The 19,565-nt window shown below is 26.0% G+C and overlaps 1 protein-coding gene and 1 long non-coding RNA gene across 11 annotated transcripts in view; one reads left to right on the plus strand and one right to left on the minus strand.

The window, feature by feature from the left end:
• The window catches only part of LOC130677422 (uncharacterized), an 11,586-nt gene extending 3,943 nt beyond the window's left edge, over nt 1–7,643 (plus strand). The window contains exon 2 of the long non-coding RNA XR_008991599.1: nt 7,364–7,643. This is a non-coding gene — a long non-coding RNA (uncharacterized LOC130677422). The remainder of the gene's footprint in view (nt 1–7,363) is intronic.
• LOC130677313 (troponin T, skeletal muscle-like) lies at nt 7,424–18,306 on the minus strand. 10 transcript variants are annotated; one of them, XM_057484034.1, is made up of 15 exons: nt 18,147–18,306; nt 16,215–16,257; nt 15,988–16,014; nt 14,883–14,903; nt 12,912–12,929; nt 12,303–12,330; nt 12,119–12,223; nt 10,594–10,690; nt 10,485–10,521; nt 10,304–10,403; nt 10,009–10,227; nt 9,365–9,457; nt 9,203–9,283; nt 9,009–9,087; nt 7,424–7,892 (listed from the first exon to the last, which is right to left on the minus strand). In XM_057484034.1, the coding sequence occupies exons 2-15, from the start codon at nt 16,238–16,240 to the stop codon at nt 7,663–7,665; spliced, it is 1,161 nt and encodes a 386-aa protein (XP_057340017.1). In that variant the 5' UTR covers nt 16,241–16,257; nt 18,147–18,306; the 3' UTR covers nt 7,424–7,662. The 10 variants fall into 10 exon arrangements, with proteins under 10 accessions (XP_057340017.1, XP_057340025.1, XP_057340009.1 ...); XM_057484042.1 differs by lacking the exon at nt 9,009–9,087 and adding an exon at nt 8,685–8,763 and having other exon boundaries at nt 15,988–16,011; nt 18,147–18,304; XM_057484026.1 differs by lacking the exon at nt 9,009–9,087 and adding an exon at nt 8,685–8,763 and having other exon boundaries at nt 18,147–18,304.
• Between the last annotated feature and the right edge of the window lie 1,259 nt (nt 18,307–19,565).

Here is a 19,565-nt window from a genome sequence, read left to right on the forward strand (position 1 = left end):
TTTAAATATGTATATATATTTATATGAAGGGTATTTTTAAAAATGAAATCGATAGCAGGTATCGAGACACAAATCTTTGTATAATATATATGTGTACACATATAGAATAAAAAATATATGAGAAAATAAAAAAGATAAGGGATGAAGTTTTATACTTTTTTTTTATAAATAAAAATACGATAAATTTATAAAGAAAAATGTATAGGTTGTAAAATATATAAAGTATAGGGTTTGTTGGGATATATATAGAGTTAGTATAAAGAGATAAAAGTATGACAATAAAAGTATATATATATATTTTTATAAAGGTCTGAAGAGATTACTGAAGATGACAGATCGAGTGATCGATTCAATTGTCCCTTTATAATCCTGGGTTTTGTTATCATTGGTACTATTTGTGATAATGGTATTGTTTGTTTTTGTTTTGTCAATGTTATTGTTGTACTTAAAAAATAAATTGTTATTAGTACTATTATTGTTTATTTTATCCATGGAAAATTTCCCGTTTCGCAGTTTCGCTCCGTCGACCGCCTTTTCAAAGGATATTTCTTTGCGAATTGCGCGTAATTACAGGTCATTCAAAAGGAAATTTAATGGGCTTGAAGATAAAAACAACGAGATTTGAAAAAAAATTTTATTTGGACCGGAAGTCATATTTATTTGGACGAAGTTCGGAAAGTTAGAAAAGTGATTTTTGATAAATTTTGTTTGGTAATTTTTTTAAGAGCTTAGTATTCATATAAATTATCGTTGTTATAGCTCATTTTACGCAGAATTTGATCCTCTTCGAGGTACACCCGTTAATTTTTTTGAGAAAAATTTTTGCAAGCCTCAAAATCGTAAAGAAATGTCAGAAAAACTAAAATTTCCAAAATTAGGCTTTTCTAATTTATTGTTTTTAATTACTTTAATTAGGTCAAATTAATTATAACTCCAGCTCATTTTACGCAGAATTTAATCATCTTTGAGGTACACCCATTAATTTTTCTAAGAAAAATTTTTACAAGCCTCAAAATCATAATTAAATGTCAGAAAAACTAAAATTTCCAGAATTAGGCTTTTCAAATTTATCGTAATTATTGTGTTTAATTGCTTTAATCAAGTCAAATTAATTATTATTACAGCTCATTTTACGCAGAATTTAATCCTCTTTAAGGTACACCCATTTGTTTTTCTAAGAAAAATTTTTACAAGCCTCAAAATCATAATTAAGTGTCGGAAAAACTAGAATTTCCAAAATTAGGCTTTTCAAATTTATCGTAATTATTGTTTTCAATTGCTTTAATGAGGTCAAATTAATTATCATTACAGTTTTTTTTTACGCGGAATTTAATCCTCTTTAAGGTACACCCATTAATTTTTCTAAGGAAAATTTTTACAAGTCTCAAAATCATAATTAAATGTCAGAAAAACTAAAATTCCCAAAATTAGGCTTTTTAAATTTATTGTAATTATTGTTTTTAATTACTTTAATTGGGTCAAATTAATTATCATTACAGCTCATTTTATGCAGAATTTAATTCCTTACAAGATCCACTATTCGTTTTTCTAAAAAAAAAATTTTCCAACCCTCCAAATCGCATTAGAATTAAAAAAAAATTCAAAATTTTCCTTGTTACGAAAAAAATTCCCAAATTTTCTTAATAAATTACAATTAAACAAATTACTTACACATCGCAATTGAAATCGACAACTCTGTACACTCCCCCACTATCACTAATGCCATTAGCATGATCATTATTATCACAACAATAACAATTATCTATATTATTTATTTTAATCCTCAAACAATCGAAGCATTTACCTAATTTGACTTTCATATTTTCCCGGGTATATTAATCCCTAAGTAATTAACTTAATAATCACATCACTAATTAATTATTCAACTGCGATAATTTATCGGCAAAATTGACTACGGTCATTAAATAATTCATGTTTTTCGTTAATTTTAGTTTCAATCCTTTACCGCCAAAAGCCAAATGAGAACTGATCGAAAATATTTAACCGACAACAAAAAAAAGAAACTAATAATTATGCTAATTAGCTATTACTAACTTGTTTGTTTCAAGGATAAATATAAATAATAATATGTAATGAAATTATAATTATTGTTATTATTATTATTTAGTATTAAGTCCAAGGAAAAAATTGTTATTGAAAATAACCGGTTTTGTATAGAAATAATTTTTTTTTTTATTATGAATGTCAAGGTTAGTGATGTAAGTAAAAAAAATATATATATATATATTCGAATAGATATTATGATAGAGAATTAAATGCCCTTTGCAATGAGTACTCACATGATATATTTATTTTCAATAATTTAATAGTCATATATTTATATATGTTAACAAAAATATATATGTAATGAAAATAATTAAAAATAAATATGACTTGTGGGTACTCATTTTTAAGGGCAGCAAATTTTCTGTCTTTTTATGCATGAATTTATATATATATATATATATATATATATATATATATATATATATATTTGAGTATATATTACGATAGAGAATTAAATGCCCTTTGCAATGAGTACTCACATTATATATTTATTTTCAGTAATTTAAAAGTCATATATTTATATATGTTAACAAAAATATATATGTTACAAAAATAATTAAAAATAAATATGACTTGTGGGTACTCATTTCAAAAGGCATCAAATTCTCTATCTTTTTATGCATTAATTTATATATATATATATATATATATATATATATATATATATATATATATATATATATATATATATATATATATATTTGAGTACATATTACGATAAAGAATTAAATGTCCTTTACAATGAGTACCCACATCAATATATTTTTTTCAATAATCCAAGTTATATATTTATATATATTAATAAACATATATATATGTTACAAATAATTAAAAATAAGTATGGGTTGTAGGTACTCATTTTAAAGGTCATTCAATTTTCTGTCTTTATATGCACTAATATATAGGTATTTATATATCAATGTATATATTTGTTATCAAATGTATATCTCGTGTTTTTAGCCTTCATTTATTTTATACCTGTAATTAGATATAAATTTATACGCTCAATAGTTTTGTTATTTATGTAATGGAATTTCGTGTGAATGTATAAATATGTAAATATGTGGGTATATATAAATATATGAACATGGGGCGTGGGAGAAGTAAGTGAATGGATGACTCAGGTAGTTTTGTTGAGTAATTATGTCGTAATAATTACCGGTGATTTGTTTAATTCTTTTATTATTTTTTTTTTTTTTTGCTTATCTGACATAAAAAATGTTTTTATTTGAAAGCTATTCATAATGATAATGACATGGGTATTGTACGTGGATACAAAGTATTTATGGCTGACTAATTAGATAAAGAATTTTAATTACTATTGATTATTTTTTTTTATCTGTGGGGTAATTTGGGAAAGCTAGTAATTTGATAAGAACTTAGATAAGAGTTCGGAAGCGTGGGATTCAATTCTGAGGGACTTTAGAGAAAAAGTCTCAGGAGCTTTTTTGTAGAGAATTCAACGAGCTACAAAATAGTTTCTCATAAATTTTTTGATATCTCTGATAGTTTCCCCAGAATTTAAATTCTACCAAAAAAAAACTCAAATATTCTCTTTTTTGGAAACAAATTAATTTTTGAAAAATCCCACAGCCCAAACTATCAGTCGGATTAAAATTTCTCATAAGGCTTTTTTATAGAGAATTAAATTTCCTACAAATTAATTTCTTATCACCTAAGCCCTATCTCTCAACGTTTACTCAGAAAATCAAATTTTATTAAAAAAAAAAAAAATATTCTCTTAATATTCCTCTACCAAAAATTTTTTTTTCTTAAAATATTTTTATCACCAAAACTATCAGACTTACGTCAAAATCCATCGGATACTTTTTTATAGATAATTAAATTCTCTACAAAATCACTCCTTACCTCCCAAGCTCTATCTCTGACCGTTTTGCCACAATTTCTCTTAAACGAAATCCGCGAAAAAAATTTTTATTCTCCAAAAAAAAAACATCAAAATTCGGTCTCAAATAATTTTATAAAAAAAAAAAACTCACCCCTCATTATCACTTTCCGCCATAATAAAAAAAAAATTTTATAGCCGACACTCAAATTTCAAAATTAAAACTCAAACTCAAACTTATTTATCATTTATTAATTAATTAATTAATTATTAATTGAATTAGTATATAAATATTGTAACTGATCATCGATAATAATAAAAAAATAAATAATAAATATATAATATATATAAGTTTTAAAATGATGTTGAGTTTACAATAATATAAATTACACTAACGTTGAAACAAGACTACGGTATTAACGTTTACTAATTTATATGGCTTCGGATATGAAGCCTAAATAATTCCAGAAAATTTTATTATTATTGTTATTATTATTTCGATAATAATAATAATAATAATAATAATTACGATGACAAAATACTACAGTAGTAAATAAGTAGCAGTCATGGACTTTTCATTGGAATTTTTAAATCTTATAAATATATGTATATATATATTTATTGACAATACTGTTTATTTTATTAGATGAGTTTTAAAAAGATTAGTTTTGTATTTACGATACACGTGATAGTCATGTGTGAAAAAATATATATGAGAACTTATTTAGTTGAATATTTATAGTGATAAATTTATTGCGGTAGGAATCTTTGAATCCTTATTAGAGGAGGAATAATGTTTTAATTACTCGGGATTCAAAGTTAAGTCCCGTTATAATTTTGGGCCTAAGGATTTATGGAGAAATTAAATTTACTGGGAGTCGACTGACTTAAGTTTCAAATTTTTGGAAAAAGTATAGAAGTTACAGGAAAATTTATGAGGACTTTTTTGTAGGAAATTTTATCAGCTACAATTTTGGTCCTTATGAATGTTGGGGTAACTTGGACAGTTATGGAGTTATTTTAATTTTAAGATTTAAGAAAATTTGGAGCAGGTAAAATTTGCTGTCAAAAATGTCAACTGACTTTAATTTCAAAATTTTGGAAAAAGTATAGAAGTTACAGGAAAATTTATAAAGACTTTTTTGTAGGAAATTTTATCAGCTACAATTTTGGTCCTCATGAATTTCGAGGTAACTTGGACAGTTATGGAGTTATTCTAATTTAAAGATTTAAGAAAATTTGGAGCAGGTAAAATTTGCTGTCAAAAATGTCAATTGACTAATTTCAAAATTTTGGAAAAGGGATTGAAGTTACAGGAAAATTTATGAGGACTTTGTTGTAGGAAATTTTATAAGCTACAAATTTGGTCCTCATGAATTTCGCGCCATATTTGATAGATTATGAGTTATTTAAATTCAAAGATTTAAGAAAATTTGGAGTAGGTAAAACTTGCTGTCAAAAATGTTTACTAACTTTAATTTTAAAATTTTGGAAAAGGGATTGAAGTTACAGGAAAGTTTATACAGACTTTTTTGTAGGAAATTTCATAAGCTACAAATTTGAACCTTATAAATTTCCGTCTAACTTTGATAGTTTTGGAGTTATTTTAATTTAAAGATTAAAGAAAATTTGGAGCGGGTAAAATTTGCTGTCAAAAATGTCAACTGACTTTAATTTCAAAATTTTGGAAAAGGGATTGAAGTTACAGGAAAGTTCATATAGACTTTTTTGTAGGAAATTTTATAGGCTACAAATTTGGTCCTTATGAATTTCAGGCTAACTTTGATAGATTATGAGAAATTTGAAAAAACTCTAATCAATATTTAAATCCATCAACTAGAAATTCGAATTTCCCGCGTAAAATTTTCTAATGCCCACCAATAATTTAATTGCTTATTCCCTCATCTCTCATTATTTTTTTTTTTTTTAAATAATAATAAAAAAATTACCTCATAGATTTATTCGCCAGCTTCAGTCAACTTCTCATCTTTCCCTTTCTCATAACGTCTTTAATTACTCCCTCATTGTCTTTGTTCTGAACAATTAAAAATTTTTTCTTCTCACTACTTATTATTTTTTTTTTAAAACCTATTTTTTGAGCTATTGTTCCATTTTCTATCACAACCATTTTATTCAACTTTTTTTTATTCACACAAACAAAAACTTTTAATCCTTTAGAAAATTTGAAATTATTCACTGATTTTTTTTACAAAACTTCATTATTTAAAAAAAAAAACTTGCGCGCACTTTATTTATTTATTCAAATATTTTAAATTTAAACGACTGATTTTTGAGGTTAGAAAAATATCAAAATGATTTTACTAAATATTATTAAAAATAAATTCAAGTTATATAATTTTATAACTGAGGTAATAAATTTATTTTAAAAATATACACATGTATATGTATGTATATAATTTATGAGCTAATATATCACAGAATTAAATCACTTATTTATATATTTATTTGTCGTTTGGATTTTAAAAGTATGTTTATTTACTTGGCGATTTAGAGCCAGTAGTCGATGGAAATCGAACGCGGCCATTTTTTTATTTTTTGGCGGGAAAATTTAAATATTCAAATTTTTAATTTTTGTTTTTTTTATGTAACATATATATATTTGAATAGAGAATTAAAAATGCATTAAAATGAATACCCACAAGCTAAACATATTTTTAAAAATATATACTTCATATTTATTAAAATATATATGAATTATGAATAATATCAAAAATATATATGGCATGTTGGTATTCGTTTTAAAGGGCATTAAATTCTCTATGCAGTTGTAAACTTCAATTTAAATATATGAATGTATATACATATATATAAATATATATACATATACACCGAATATGATTTAACGTCGGAGTTAACAGAGGTAATTTTTTCAGACAACATGAATAAGAAAAATGAGAAGAGAAGTGAAAGACGAGTGAAATGAGTACCCACAAGCTAAGCTTTATTTTTATAGATTTTTAAAAATATATACTTCATATTTATTAAAATATATATGAATTATGAATGATATCAAAAATATATATGGCATGTTGGTACTCGTTTGAAAGGGCATTTAATTTTCAATACAGTTGTATAGTTTAATTTATGTATATACAGATATATATAAATATATATGCATATACACGGGATATGATTTAGAGTCGGAGTGAAAAGGAAAATTTTTTTCAGACAACATGAATAAGAAAAAAGAAAAGAGAAGAGAAAGACGAGTAAAATGAGTACCCACAACATCATATTCTGATAAATTGTCATATATTGATAAATATATTAATTATAAGTATGAATTACACTTCCGGTCTTAACATATTGATGTGGGTACTCATTTTACTCGCCTTTGCTTCCTCTTCACATTTCTGTGTTTAATTTTATATAAAAAATGAATTTGTAAGAAATAATTATTATTATTACGATAATTAGTTTTTTTTTCAGAACACAGTGATGTGGGTACTCAAACTACAGGAAATCGGTGTGAAGGTATCAATGAAAGTCTTATAATATTTTATAATTTTTTATTAATTATGACATACAATAAATAAATAATTAATATTTGTTGAATTAAAAAGCCGTAAATTTTTTTTTGTTTTAATATTTTTAATTAAGATGACGATGAATTTAATGTTCGTTACTGTTACTGTAATTATAGTGTAATAATAATAATTATAATGTAATAATAATAGTAATAATAATAATAATAATAATTATAGTAATATTGAGAAAAAAAATGAAGTTTATTCTTCTTCTTCTTCTTCCTCTTCCTCCTCTTCTTCTTCCTCTTCCTCTTCTTCTTCTTCCTCCTCTTCTTCCTCTTCCTCTTCTTCTTCCTCTTCCTCGCCTTCTTCTTCTTCCATTGCGGGCTCTAGATCCTCGTCGGCGGCTGCCTTAACATCCTCTTCTTCAGGTGATTCGGGATCTTCCTTCTTCTTGCCTGGTCTCTCTCCAAACCATTTTGGTAATTTCGCTATAAATTAATTCATTAATTAATCAATTAATCAATCATTAATCACTCTATTAATCAGATCATTAATAAATTTATTAGTTGGAATTTTTGGATCTTTATTGACAAAAAATTTCGATTTTATTTACTCGGGATTCAAAAGTTACTTTTTTATAAGTCCCATTTTAATTTTGGGCCTTACTTATGATTTTTTATTTACAAACAAAAGTAGTTTGGGATAAGTTATTAATCATTTTTTCGATCAGACAAGTAAAAAATTAATAAGGCCCATTTTTTATTTTGGGCATTATGGGTCTTATGAACAGTTTATCATCAAATTATATATATAAATGGATTCTAAATGCCAATTATAAATTTTTGTATTTAAATTCATTAAAAAATCTCACTAGGGCCCAATATAATTTTTGGGCCTTATATTTTAATATATGTAAAATTTCTGGTACTAGTAATCCATGAATTTGATTTTCAAAAATATTAAGGGTCTTTATAATAAAAATAAATATTTTGGGCCTTACGGTGAATTTCTTATAAGGCCTTCTACTAGTTTTGGGCCTTGACTTTTTACTAAATAGCTACAACAATAATGAATATAAATTTCTACACCAAAAGACCGGAAATTGCCAAAAAATCATAAGGCCCAAAAATGGGCCTTACTTCCAATTTCCAGTCTCCTGGTCCCCAGACTCTTGTATTCCCTCAAAATATCCGTTAAATTTTCTCCCCACCCTTCCCATCACCATAAGGCCCAAAAAATATGACTTATTAATAACAAAAAACACATCGAAGAGTACATACTCTTCTGGCGACCAAGGAATTGTTCCTTCTGTTGGGTCCACTCCTTCTCCTTGGTCTCCTTCAGCAAGTCCGTCAGGCCCTGTAACCAATCAGGCCCACATGCAAGGGATAACAAGGATTCACCCACACATAATTTAACAATTAACAATAAATATTAACAATAATAACATTAATCTCCATAAAAATAAACAGTCCCCGAACAAAATATTTATTTAGGTCCCAAATCATGCTCATGAGTCCCCACTATTAATGACAGGGTATTGGGCATTGGTAAATCGATTTATCGATAACAAAACGCGTTACGTGGGACTCATATTAACTCACTTTTCGTACGCTTCATAAATTGTTCTGTTTTTTGCTTCCACAATTTCTCGTTCAGTTCAGCTAACGCCGTATCATAACCCTATTTTAATTTCATTAATTTATTTAACCAACTATCGATTAATCACCTAGCCGAGTCATTAATGAATAATTAATAATAAATAATTTATTTAATTAACTTAAATTAATAAACTTACGCCTTCGAATAACTTTTTCTTGTCGTCGTAAGATCTTGTGTCGACACGACGTTCATATTTTGATGCCACTTGGATCTTGGGCTGTTAATAAAAGTAATTATTAATGGTTGGGTCCTATCGATTAATGGGCCCATAATTATTATAATTATTTATGAGACTTACGGGGTATTTTCCAGTTAAGGCTTCGGGGTCGAGACCTTTCTTCAGAGCTTTATGCCTCAATTGTTGTTTCTGTCGCTCCTTCAATTCTTTTAACTGTAAAATTAATGGGCCCGTTAATTGATTAATCGATTAATGGGCTCATTAATAGTTAATGGCAAAGGGTTTGAGTTCAGGATATGGAATTTTTTTAATTTTGAGTTTTACCCTAAGGTAAAAAGGGGAGTAAGAAGTTTGAAAGTTTAATTAGGGCCTTATACATTTTTTGGGCCTTACTGTCAGTTTTGGGGTCAAAATTTTTTCTATTAATTTTTCGTCTTCTACATTGAGAGTTAATTCATGAAAATATCTAATGAGGCCCAAAAAAATATGGGCCTTATTTTAAATTTTGCTTAAAATATTTAAAAAATTAAGTTCTAGTAAACAAATAGATAAATTGTAAATAAAAATAGATTTGTCCAAAATTTGTAATAAGGCCCAAAATTATTTTTTGGGCCTTATGATATTTGTTTAATTTATGATATAAATACGATCATTTTTCTCAAAAAATTTAATGAATCGACTTCTGTAAGCATAAGGCCCAGAATAAATCGATATGGCCCTCGACTTGGACGGGAGTGGGGAGATGAGGTACAGTAATTACTTACATCATAATCCTGACGCTTTTGACGTTCTTCCAAGTCATATTTTTCAGTTTCAAGTTTAACAATTGTTTCCCACAAATCGTTGGCTTTTGCGCGTAATCTCTCGATAGACAAATTTTCGACTTCGAGAGGCTTAATACGAATCGATAGTGATATTTTTTTCTCTTCTTCTAATTGTTCTTTTGTTTTGTTACGTTCCAATTGCGCTGACGACATGTTTCCCTGAATAAAGAAAAATCATTTAATCAATTTATTGATTAATTAATAAATTAATCAATTAATAAAAGTAATTAATTACAATATCTTTTTTGTTGATTGTAAAGTTGGGTCCTTTTTTGCTTTGATCCTTCATCGCTTGCATCATAGCTTGACGTTTTTTCTCTGATTCTTCAAGACGTCTATAAATTAATTAATTAATTGATTAATTAATTTGATTAATTAATGAGAAATTTAATTTGAATAAAGATAAAAAAAATTACCTTCTCTTTTCTTCCTGATCACGTTGTTTCTTTTCCTCTGTAATTAAAATTTATGAGATATTTGGTGGATTAATTAATGAATCGATTAATCGATTAATTGATTAATTACCAATTTCACGTTGACGACGTTCTTCTTCTTCCTTCTTCTTTTGGGCCATTTTTTTCTCTTCCTCAGCACGGCTAACTTTACGCTTCGCTTGCTTTTCCTGCAAGACAAGACAAGAAAAAAAATTTACTTTTGGGCCTGAGAATTCGATGATTTGCTAGAATTTTCTAGGAGTTTGTACAGAAACTATCTAGAATGTTAATAGAAATCTAGAAGATTGAAAGGAATTTAAAAACTTTCTAAGAGATTGTAATTTTTCCCGTGAATGAAAAATTTTTTGGACCTTCTAGAATATTCATAAATTTTCCAGAAGCTTCTAGAAAATGAAAAAAAAGAAACAAGTTTTCAAAATGTCTGGATACTCGAAAATATTTATTAACCTTCTGGAATATTTCTGAAAGTTTTTTGAACTTTCTAGAATATTGCTAAACTTTCTAGAACCTTTTGGAAAATTTTAAAAAAATATTTATAATGTTTGAGAAATTGGAAAAATTCAGTAACCTTCTAGAAGACTTCCGATAGTTTTTTGAACTTTCTAGAATATTTCAAAACCTTCTACAAGCTTCTAGACAATTTTAAAATATTCTAGAAAATTTTAAAACGCCTGAAAATGAACAAAAATCTAATAACCTTCTAGAATATTCGAACGAAAATTTCAAAACTTCTATAATATGTTCAAACTTTCTAGAACCTTCTAGAAAATTTGAAAAAAAATGTCTGAGAATTTGAAAAAATTCAGTTATCTTCTAGAAGATTTCCAAGCTTTTCAAAGTTTCTAGAATATTTCAAAACCTTCTACAAGCTTCTAGAAAATTCACAAAAATTCTAGAAAATTTTGAAAGATCTGAAAATTATAGAAAAATCTAATGAGCTTCTAGAATATTTGAAAAAAAATTTTCAAAACTTCTAGAATATGTTTAAACTTTCTAGAACTGTTTAGAAAATTTGAAAAAAATGTCTGAGAATTTGAAAAAATTCAGTCATCTTCTAGAAGATTTCCAAGCTTTTCAAAGTTTCTAGAATATTTCAAAACCTTCTACAAGCTTCTAGAAAATTCAAAAAAATTCTAGAAAATTTTGAAACACCTGAAAATTAAAAAAGAAATCTAACAAACTTCTAGAATATTTGAAAAAAATTTTCAAAACTTCTAGAATATGTTCAAACTTTCTAGAACCTTCTAGAAAATTAAAAAAAAATGTCTGAGAATTTCAAAAAATTTAGTTATCTTCTAGAAGATTTCCAAAAGTTTTTCAAACTGTCCAGAAAATAACAAAAACTTCTACAAGCTTCTAGAACATTCAGAAAAATTCTAGAAAATTAAAAAAAAGTCTAACAACCTCCTAGAATATTTAAAAAAATTTCAAAACGTCTAGAATATGTTTGAACTTGCTAGAATCCTCTAGAAAATTAAAAAAAAATGAAAAAACTTCCAAATAATACAAAAATTCTGAATCAACATGAAAAATTCTGGAAAAAATTTTCTTTCTCCTTCCCAACAGTCCAAAGACTAATTAAAAAAAATAATAACCTTCAATGTCTTAAGTTCTTCCTCTTCCTTGGCCCTCTGCTTCCGCCACTCCATAATATATTCCTTGAGTTGTTCATCGAGATCGCTTCTTTTTTGCTCTTGTCTCTACCAAAAAAATTTAACCCCCATTAAAAAAAAAACAATTCTTTTTTTTCTCTCAAAATCTTTTTAAAAAATTTCTTACCTTCATAAATTCCGGGTTATCGGACTCTCTGATTTGAAAAATTCATGAAAAAAAACAATTTTATTTTTTAAGCAAAAAAATTATAAATTTATTAATTTCATGTTATAAAAAAAAGCCTTAAATAAAAATTAATTATTTTTTTTTTTTAACAATTAAAGCGTAATTATTTATTAACAATTACAGCTGCGGGATATGGAGCTGAAGAAATGGAGGTTTCTTTTTTTATTCAATGGGCGGTTAATTTTTTTTTTTCTTTTGGTGGTTTAATTACAGTAATTAAAAATAAAAACAAAGGGTTTCAATTAATAACACGGGACACATAATTATCGTGTTGGTCCTTAAAAATTAAAATTCTGCGTAAGCTAGAAAAATAAATAAATAAATAATAATTATGATTATTATTATTATTATTGTGGATGATGTTTTATTTACAAAGGGTAAAAAACCCTTTTCGTAGGGTTGTGATTGGTGGGAGTAAAAAAAAAATAAATCTGAAATTAATTAATAAATTATGTGATTATTTATTATTTACAATAAATAAATAAAATAAATAAATTAAAATTGCGTTTGCGATATTTTTATTTTTGCGATTTTTCGATCAAAACTTACTTTTGGGACGCCCTACCCCTACAAAAAAGAGAAATACAAGGATTAATATGAACTTATGAGTTTTTTTTTAATTTAAAGCAGATTGATTATTTGATCAATTTTATATTTTTAATTACAAAATTAAATTTTTTAAAGTTAAGAAATCGTAAGAGAATTAGCGGGAAATTTCAATTTTTTGGAAAAATCGATTAATCGATCATCGATTAGTCGTGAAATCGATTAATCGATTGAGTGGAATGTAATTCGATTTTTTTTAAAGGAAATTGGCTGGTTTACAAAAAAAATCGATAATCGATTTAAAGATCGATAATCGATCATGGATTCAATAATCGATTACTAATGGTATGGTTTGTGATTTGATTGAAATAGGGAAATCAGTTGATTTCTAAAAATAATCGATTATTGATTATAAAATCGATCATCGATTAGTTGTGGAATCGATTATCGATTAGCTGTGAATTCGATTAATTGATTGTGTGAAATGTGATTAAATTTTTTTTTGAAGGAAATTGGCTGGTTTAGAAAAAAAATCGATAATCGATTTAATAATCGATCATAGATTCAATAATCGATTATTGATGGTTTGGTTTGTGATGTGATTGAAATGGAGAGATTGGTTGATTTTTTAATATAATCGATTATTGATTATTAAATCGATCATCGATTAGCTGTGAAATCGATTTATCGATTGAGTAAAACGTGATCTTATCATTAATAATCGATGATCAATCTAATAATCGATCATCGATTTAATAATCGAATATCGGTGGCGTGGATTGTGATTTAATCGGAATGAGAAGAAATTGGTTGATTTTTAAAAATAATCGATTTTTGTTTATCAAATCGATCATCGATTATTAAATCAATTATCGATTGAGTAGATTGCGATTTATTCTCGTTGGAACGATATCTTCTCACTAACAAACAATCGATTATTGATTACTAAATCGATAATTAATTTAATAATCGATTATCGATTAATTTAATGATCGATTACTGATTAATTTCATGATCGATTATCGATTAGGTATGGAATTGATTCATCGATGAATTGAACCGCGATCGAATTTCGTCCGAAATATCGATTTATAAAAAAAATAGCTAATCAATTTTTAATCGATAATCGATTGAACGATCGATAATCGATCAATTGAAAAATTGACTAATCGAATGAGTAGAATGTTTTCTAATTCATTAGTTTGAAAAAAAAATCGATAATCGACAGTCAATAATCGATTATTTTATGCCATAGAAATTTTGCCTTCATCTCAAAGTCGACGGATCGAATCCCGATCGCACTTTTTTTTCTTTTTTTTTTTTTTTAAATCAACCGAAGATCAAATTCCTCAATCTGCTTTATAAATTAATCCAAAAAATGATAAAAAAAAACATAATACCCTTTTTTAGTTTTATTTTTTTTTTAAGTATTTTTAAAAAGGAGTAAAATGAAAGGACGATTATTAAAGGACAATAAATGCGGCTTTTTGTTTAACCATCGACACAATTAGCGACAACAATTGTTTATATATTCGCTAAATAATAGTATATATAAGTATATATTGTTTGTTTTGATTTTTTATTTGTTTGTTTGTTTAATTTAAAAAATGTAAGAAAAAATCAAAAACAACAAAATAAATAATTAAACGAAACAAAATTATATACAAAGCGTCTTATGCGTTTGTCAGCGTTAGCAACAATATTGTTTTTTTTGTCTCTTATATTTTTTTAATGTTTAATTATCAGCTGGAATAAATTATTATTATTATTATTATTAATTATTATTAAGTATTAATTAAACAATTAAGGCGATAAACTTGTAAATTCAGCGAAACGAATTGTCGTTTTAAATAAATACATTGTTTTTAATTGCGACAGCTTGTTCTTGTTTTATATATTTTTTAATTAAAATAATAAATTTTAAACAAAAATAAAATAAAGCCGAGGCAAAGTGACAGACGAACTGTAACTTACTCGATCTTCTTCTCAGGCTGCCTTTTATTGTCAACAATAGTCGCATTGCATCGATTGGCGTCGTTGGATTTTTTTTTTTTTTTTTTTTTTTTATATATAATTTTTTTTTTTTTTTGGTTTTGATTTTTTATTTTTTTTCAGTCGTGGTAATGGAAAAAGAGAGAAAGACCAGAGTCAGTAATTGGCTTTGTATAAATGTGTGTTAGTAAATTTTTCTAATAGAGTAACCGAATTGGAAAAAAAAAACGAAAAACTGATTTTTGGGGAAGTAATTAACGATAATTTGATTGAGTAACTAGTGGTGGCCATACAGAATTTCGAGAGGAACAAAACAAAAAAAAAAATTTTCAAATCGGACCAGTAGATGATGAGATATTGAGATTCCGTAAATCCGTACGGGAAAATGTACGGATGTACGGATTCCATTTTTTGGGTTCTAGTTTGAATTTGGAGATGAAAAAAAATACTGGGTATGTTAATTCGAGTGTGCTGAGTACGATAGGGTCATTTTTGAGTAAATTTGAATGTATGGAGTAAATGTTTTATGTAAATTTAGTGGAAATATGAGTGGATAGTGGGTCGTAGTCGAAATTTTGTGGGTAATTTTAGATTTTTATGGGAAATTTGTAGTTGGTATATATTTGTGGTATATTTATATATAAATATGTATACATATTTATATATTTTGTTATTTTGTAGTGTAATGAAAATTATCCGGTCACTCTATTTTTATATAAGAAACACACGATCTAATTTTAAATTTAACTAGACTTAATATATATATATATACATATGTATATTAATATATGTATATTAATATATATATATATATATATATATATATATATATATATATATATATATATGTATATTAAGTCTAATTAAATTTTCTATATTTTCTAATCAAAAAAAAAATCTCAATAAATTTTGATAAAATTTTTTTTTTTTTCAAATTTTTGTAATGTCCCTAATTTTTTTAAAATTTTAAAATCCATGATGATGATGAACTTACTTCCTGTAAAAATTAAGTAAAACAAAAATTTTATAAAAAAAAAAAAAATGATTTTTTCTTTTTTTTAGTTTAAAAAAATAAAAATAAACTTACACTTCTTCGACTTCCTCTTCCTCGCTGCTGTTTTAAAAAGGACGAAAAAAACACATAATTAATAAACAGTAACATGCGACGGTGGGACAAATATTTAAAAATTTAAATAAAAACACAAACTGGGTATTGAAAAATTCAAAATCGGGACTGACATTAAGGGAGACATTTATTTTTTAAAATTTGAATTTTTTTTTGAAAAAAAAATTGTTATAAACAAAAATACTCACGAGTATTGTTCCTCGTCGTCAGACATGTTTGTTATTTAGTTTGCTGTAAAAAAAAAAAAATTAAAATTTTGAATGAAAAAAAATTAATTTAATATTGACTTGGGTTTAATTGATTAATGAATGAATTAATTAGCGATAATTAAAACGAAATAAGTAATTGGATACGGTGAGATAAGTATTGCTTGAACCGATGCTCTATAAGGCAAGATCCACCTCCAAATCGTAAACTCTAATTTTAAACTAACGCGGTAACGCGCCCGGTTGGTTAGCTTGGGCTTAGCTTCACTCAGGCTGTCTCTCTCAATTTTCAAAAATAAAACTATCGGCTGTATTTATACACAATTGTTTCTCGACCTATTTTCTCATATTTCGTCTTAGATTTCAACTTTAAAATTTATTTTAATAACATTATTTATGTAGATTTTAATTTATGGGTAATTTACTCTCCTTTTTTTTTTTTAGGGAGAGGGAACGTATTGTCAATAATTTGAAGTGGAATTTTTAAAAATCGTAAATTTCTTCTGTGATCCCACAGAAAATTTAAAAAAATTACTGGAGTAAAATATATAGGATTTTTTTTTATTTTCAAAATTCCCCAGAATGATTAAATTAAAAATTCCTCATATTTATCAATGAAAATTTTAATGTTAATTTTTGGATTTGAGAGAAAATTTTTAAATTTGATTACTCGTGATATACAAAATTACCCACAGGCTAAAAATTTCTCATACTTAAAAATTTGCCATTTACTCGAATAAACTCAGAAAACTTTCATTCATAAAAATAAAATTTTTTAATTTCCCGGAACTCAAAATTCCCCATGATTTAAAAATTCTCTATATTTTTTGTAAGAGAAATTTTTTATTATTTTTAAGAAATTTAAGAACAGATCGCAAATGGAAGTTTAAAAATTCCCCAGATGTTAAAAATTTATGTAAATTTCCCCATATAAAATAATCTCCGTTATTTTCTGACCCCGATTGTCATAAAATTATTATAGTAATTTTTTTAAATTTCTTTAGTTTAAAAATTCCTCATAATTAAAAAGTCCTCATACTCAAAAATTCCCCATTTTTTCAAATTCCAATTTTTTACATCATCCTAAATTTTTGTAACAAAAATTTTTACATCCCAATGTTTTAAAAATTCCCCATAGCAAATTCCTCAGAAACTCAAAATTCCCCATATTCAAATAATTACACAAAATAAAATTTCTTGTTGATTTTCCTCTTTACATCTGCCTCATATTTTTAAAAAATTCCCCATAATTTCAAAATGCCTCAGAATTGAAAAATTCCCCATACTCAAAAAATTCTTATACTTAAAAAAAATTCACAAAATAAAATTTTAAAAAATCCTTCCACTTTTCAACTTTTAAAATTTTTTTACAAAATTCCCCATAATTTCAAAATTCCTCAGAATCTAAAAATTCCCCATACTTAAAAAAAATCCACAAACTAAAATTTTTTAAAATTCTCTCACTCCTCAACTTTCAAAATTTTTCTACAAAATTCCCCATAGTTAAAAAATTCCTCAGAATCTAAAAATTCCCCATAATTATAAAACTTCTACAAACTAAAATTTTTAAAAATTCTCTCACTCCTTAACTTTCAAAATTTCTCTACAAAATTCCCCATAGTTAAAAAATTCCTCAGAATCTAAAAATTCCCCATACTTAAAAAAAATCCACAAACTAAAATTTTTAAAAATCCTTTCACTCCTCAACTTTCAAAATTTTTTTACAAAATTCCCCATAGTAAAAAAAAAATTCAATCACTCACATACAGAATTAAAAATAAAACTATATCACAAAAAATATAACCGATCACATTTTAAAAATTCACCATCACTTAATTCTAAAATTTACATAAATCTTAAAATTAAAATTCAAAATGCTACAGAAAAAAAAAAAATTAATCATTTAAAACTTACACTTATGGAAAAAAAAAAAAATTAAATTCCCTTGCGGATGGACGGGAAAAAAAATATGTATGCACAGAACAAAGATTCCCGGTGGAATGTGGAGTCCGCGACAGCAACAGCGGCTCTAAGAGCACACACAGTCCTCACATAAAACTACTGAGTAAGTCGATCTAAGTAAAGAATAATTCCACCACCCGTTTATTTAACTAACAGCGATCCTCGCCTTCTTCGTCGTGCATTAGCTCAGTTAATTTTAGATCAACACCATCCTCACTAACTCAAACTTATTCTTACCCCTCACCCTCCATACCCTCCCAAGACCCGCGAGTCGTACCCGCGACCCGCGAGATTTCCCCCTCTAATTTATTTTCAATAGTAACTGTATAAAATATATAATAAATATAACGATACTATTTTAGTAAATTTAAAAATGGTTTCAGTATCACGATTTCAAAATAAATTTTTTTTTGAAATTTTTTTTTTTTGATTTTTTTTTTTCTAAAAAAAAAACCTGAGTCAATTTAATTATTCAATAAATTTGTATTTTGTTTCGTTTTTTTTTTTTTGGTTTTTTGTGTGAAGAAAAAAAAATTTTCGGGTGAAAGAAGAGAAGTTTACAAATGGGGCCGCCATATTTGGCCTCGATTATATTTTTGTATGTCGTGCCAAAGTATTATTACGTGTGTGATGATAGATGTTTATAGATTATTTAAAAAAATATATATAATAATAATTAATATGAAGAAATAGAAAAAAAATATATTGGGTGTGGGTCGAGTTTGAAATAACGTCAGTTCTAACTCTCGTAGAAGTAAAAAAAAATTTTTAATTCAAAGTTAGAAACTCATGCTTCTAATTCGCGTGATTAAAAATTAAAAAAAAATTTATTAAATTAATTAGTGGGTATCAAAAGACGTGAGAAATTTTTTTAAATTGCCGCGCTCTTTTTGACTGAAATATTCAAAATCTGGAGACTGAACTATGGAATACATTTTTTTTTTACTGCACGGAATTTATTACCGAGATACCAACGAATAAAATTTTTACTATGGGGAATTTTTGAAAAATTAAATGAGGAAATAAAATTACCGCTTCTGATGTTTGGTATAATTGGCTTCTTGAAGGGACGTATCCTACAACCGAACCTCAGCTGACCGGACTCTTTTTTTCCTCCAAAGCCTCCGCCTGGAAAAAATAAAATAAAAATTTTAATTTACAAAAAAATTTAATTACTGTACTGAGAGTAACTGAAAGAAAATTTTGTATTTGAGTATTTCAATAGATGTAGAATTTGATGCTGTTTAAAATGAGTACCCACATGCTATGTTTATTTTTAGTAACTAGAATAATTTATATATATTTTTAATAAATATACATATATGTTGAGTTTGTAAAATATTAAAAATAACTGACTTCTTGGTTCTTATT

Source organism: Microplitis mediator, chromosome 1, assembly GCF_029852145.1.
Source record: "Microplitis mediator isolate UGA2020A chromosome 1, iyMicMedi2.1, whole genome shotgun sequence".
NCBI lineage: Eukaryota > Metazoa > Arthropoda > Insecta > Hymenoptera > Braconidae > Microplitis > Microplitis mediator.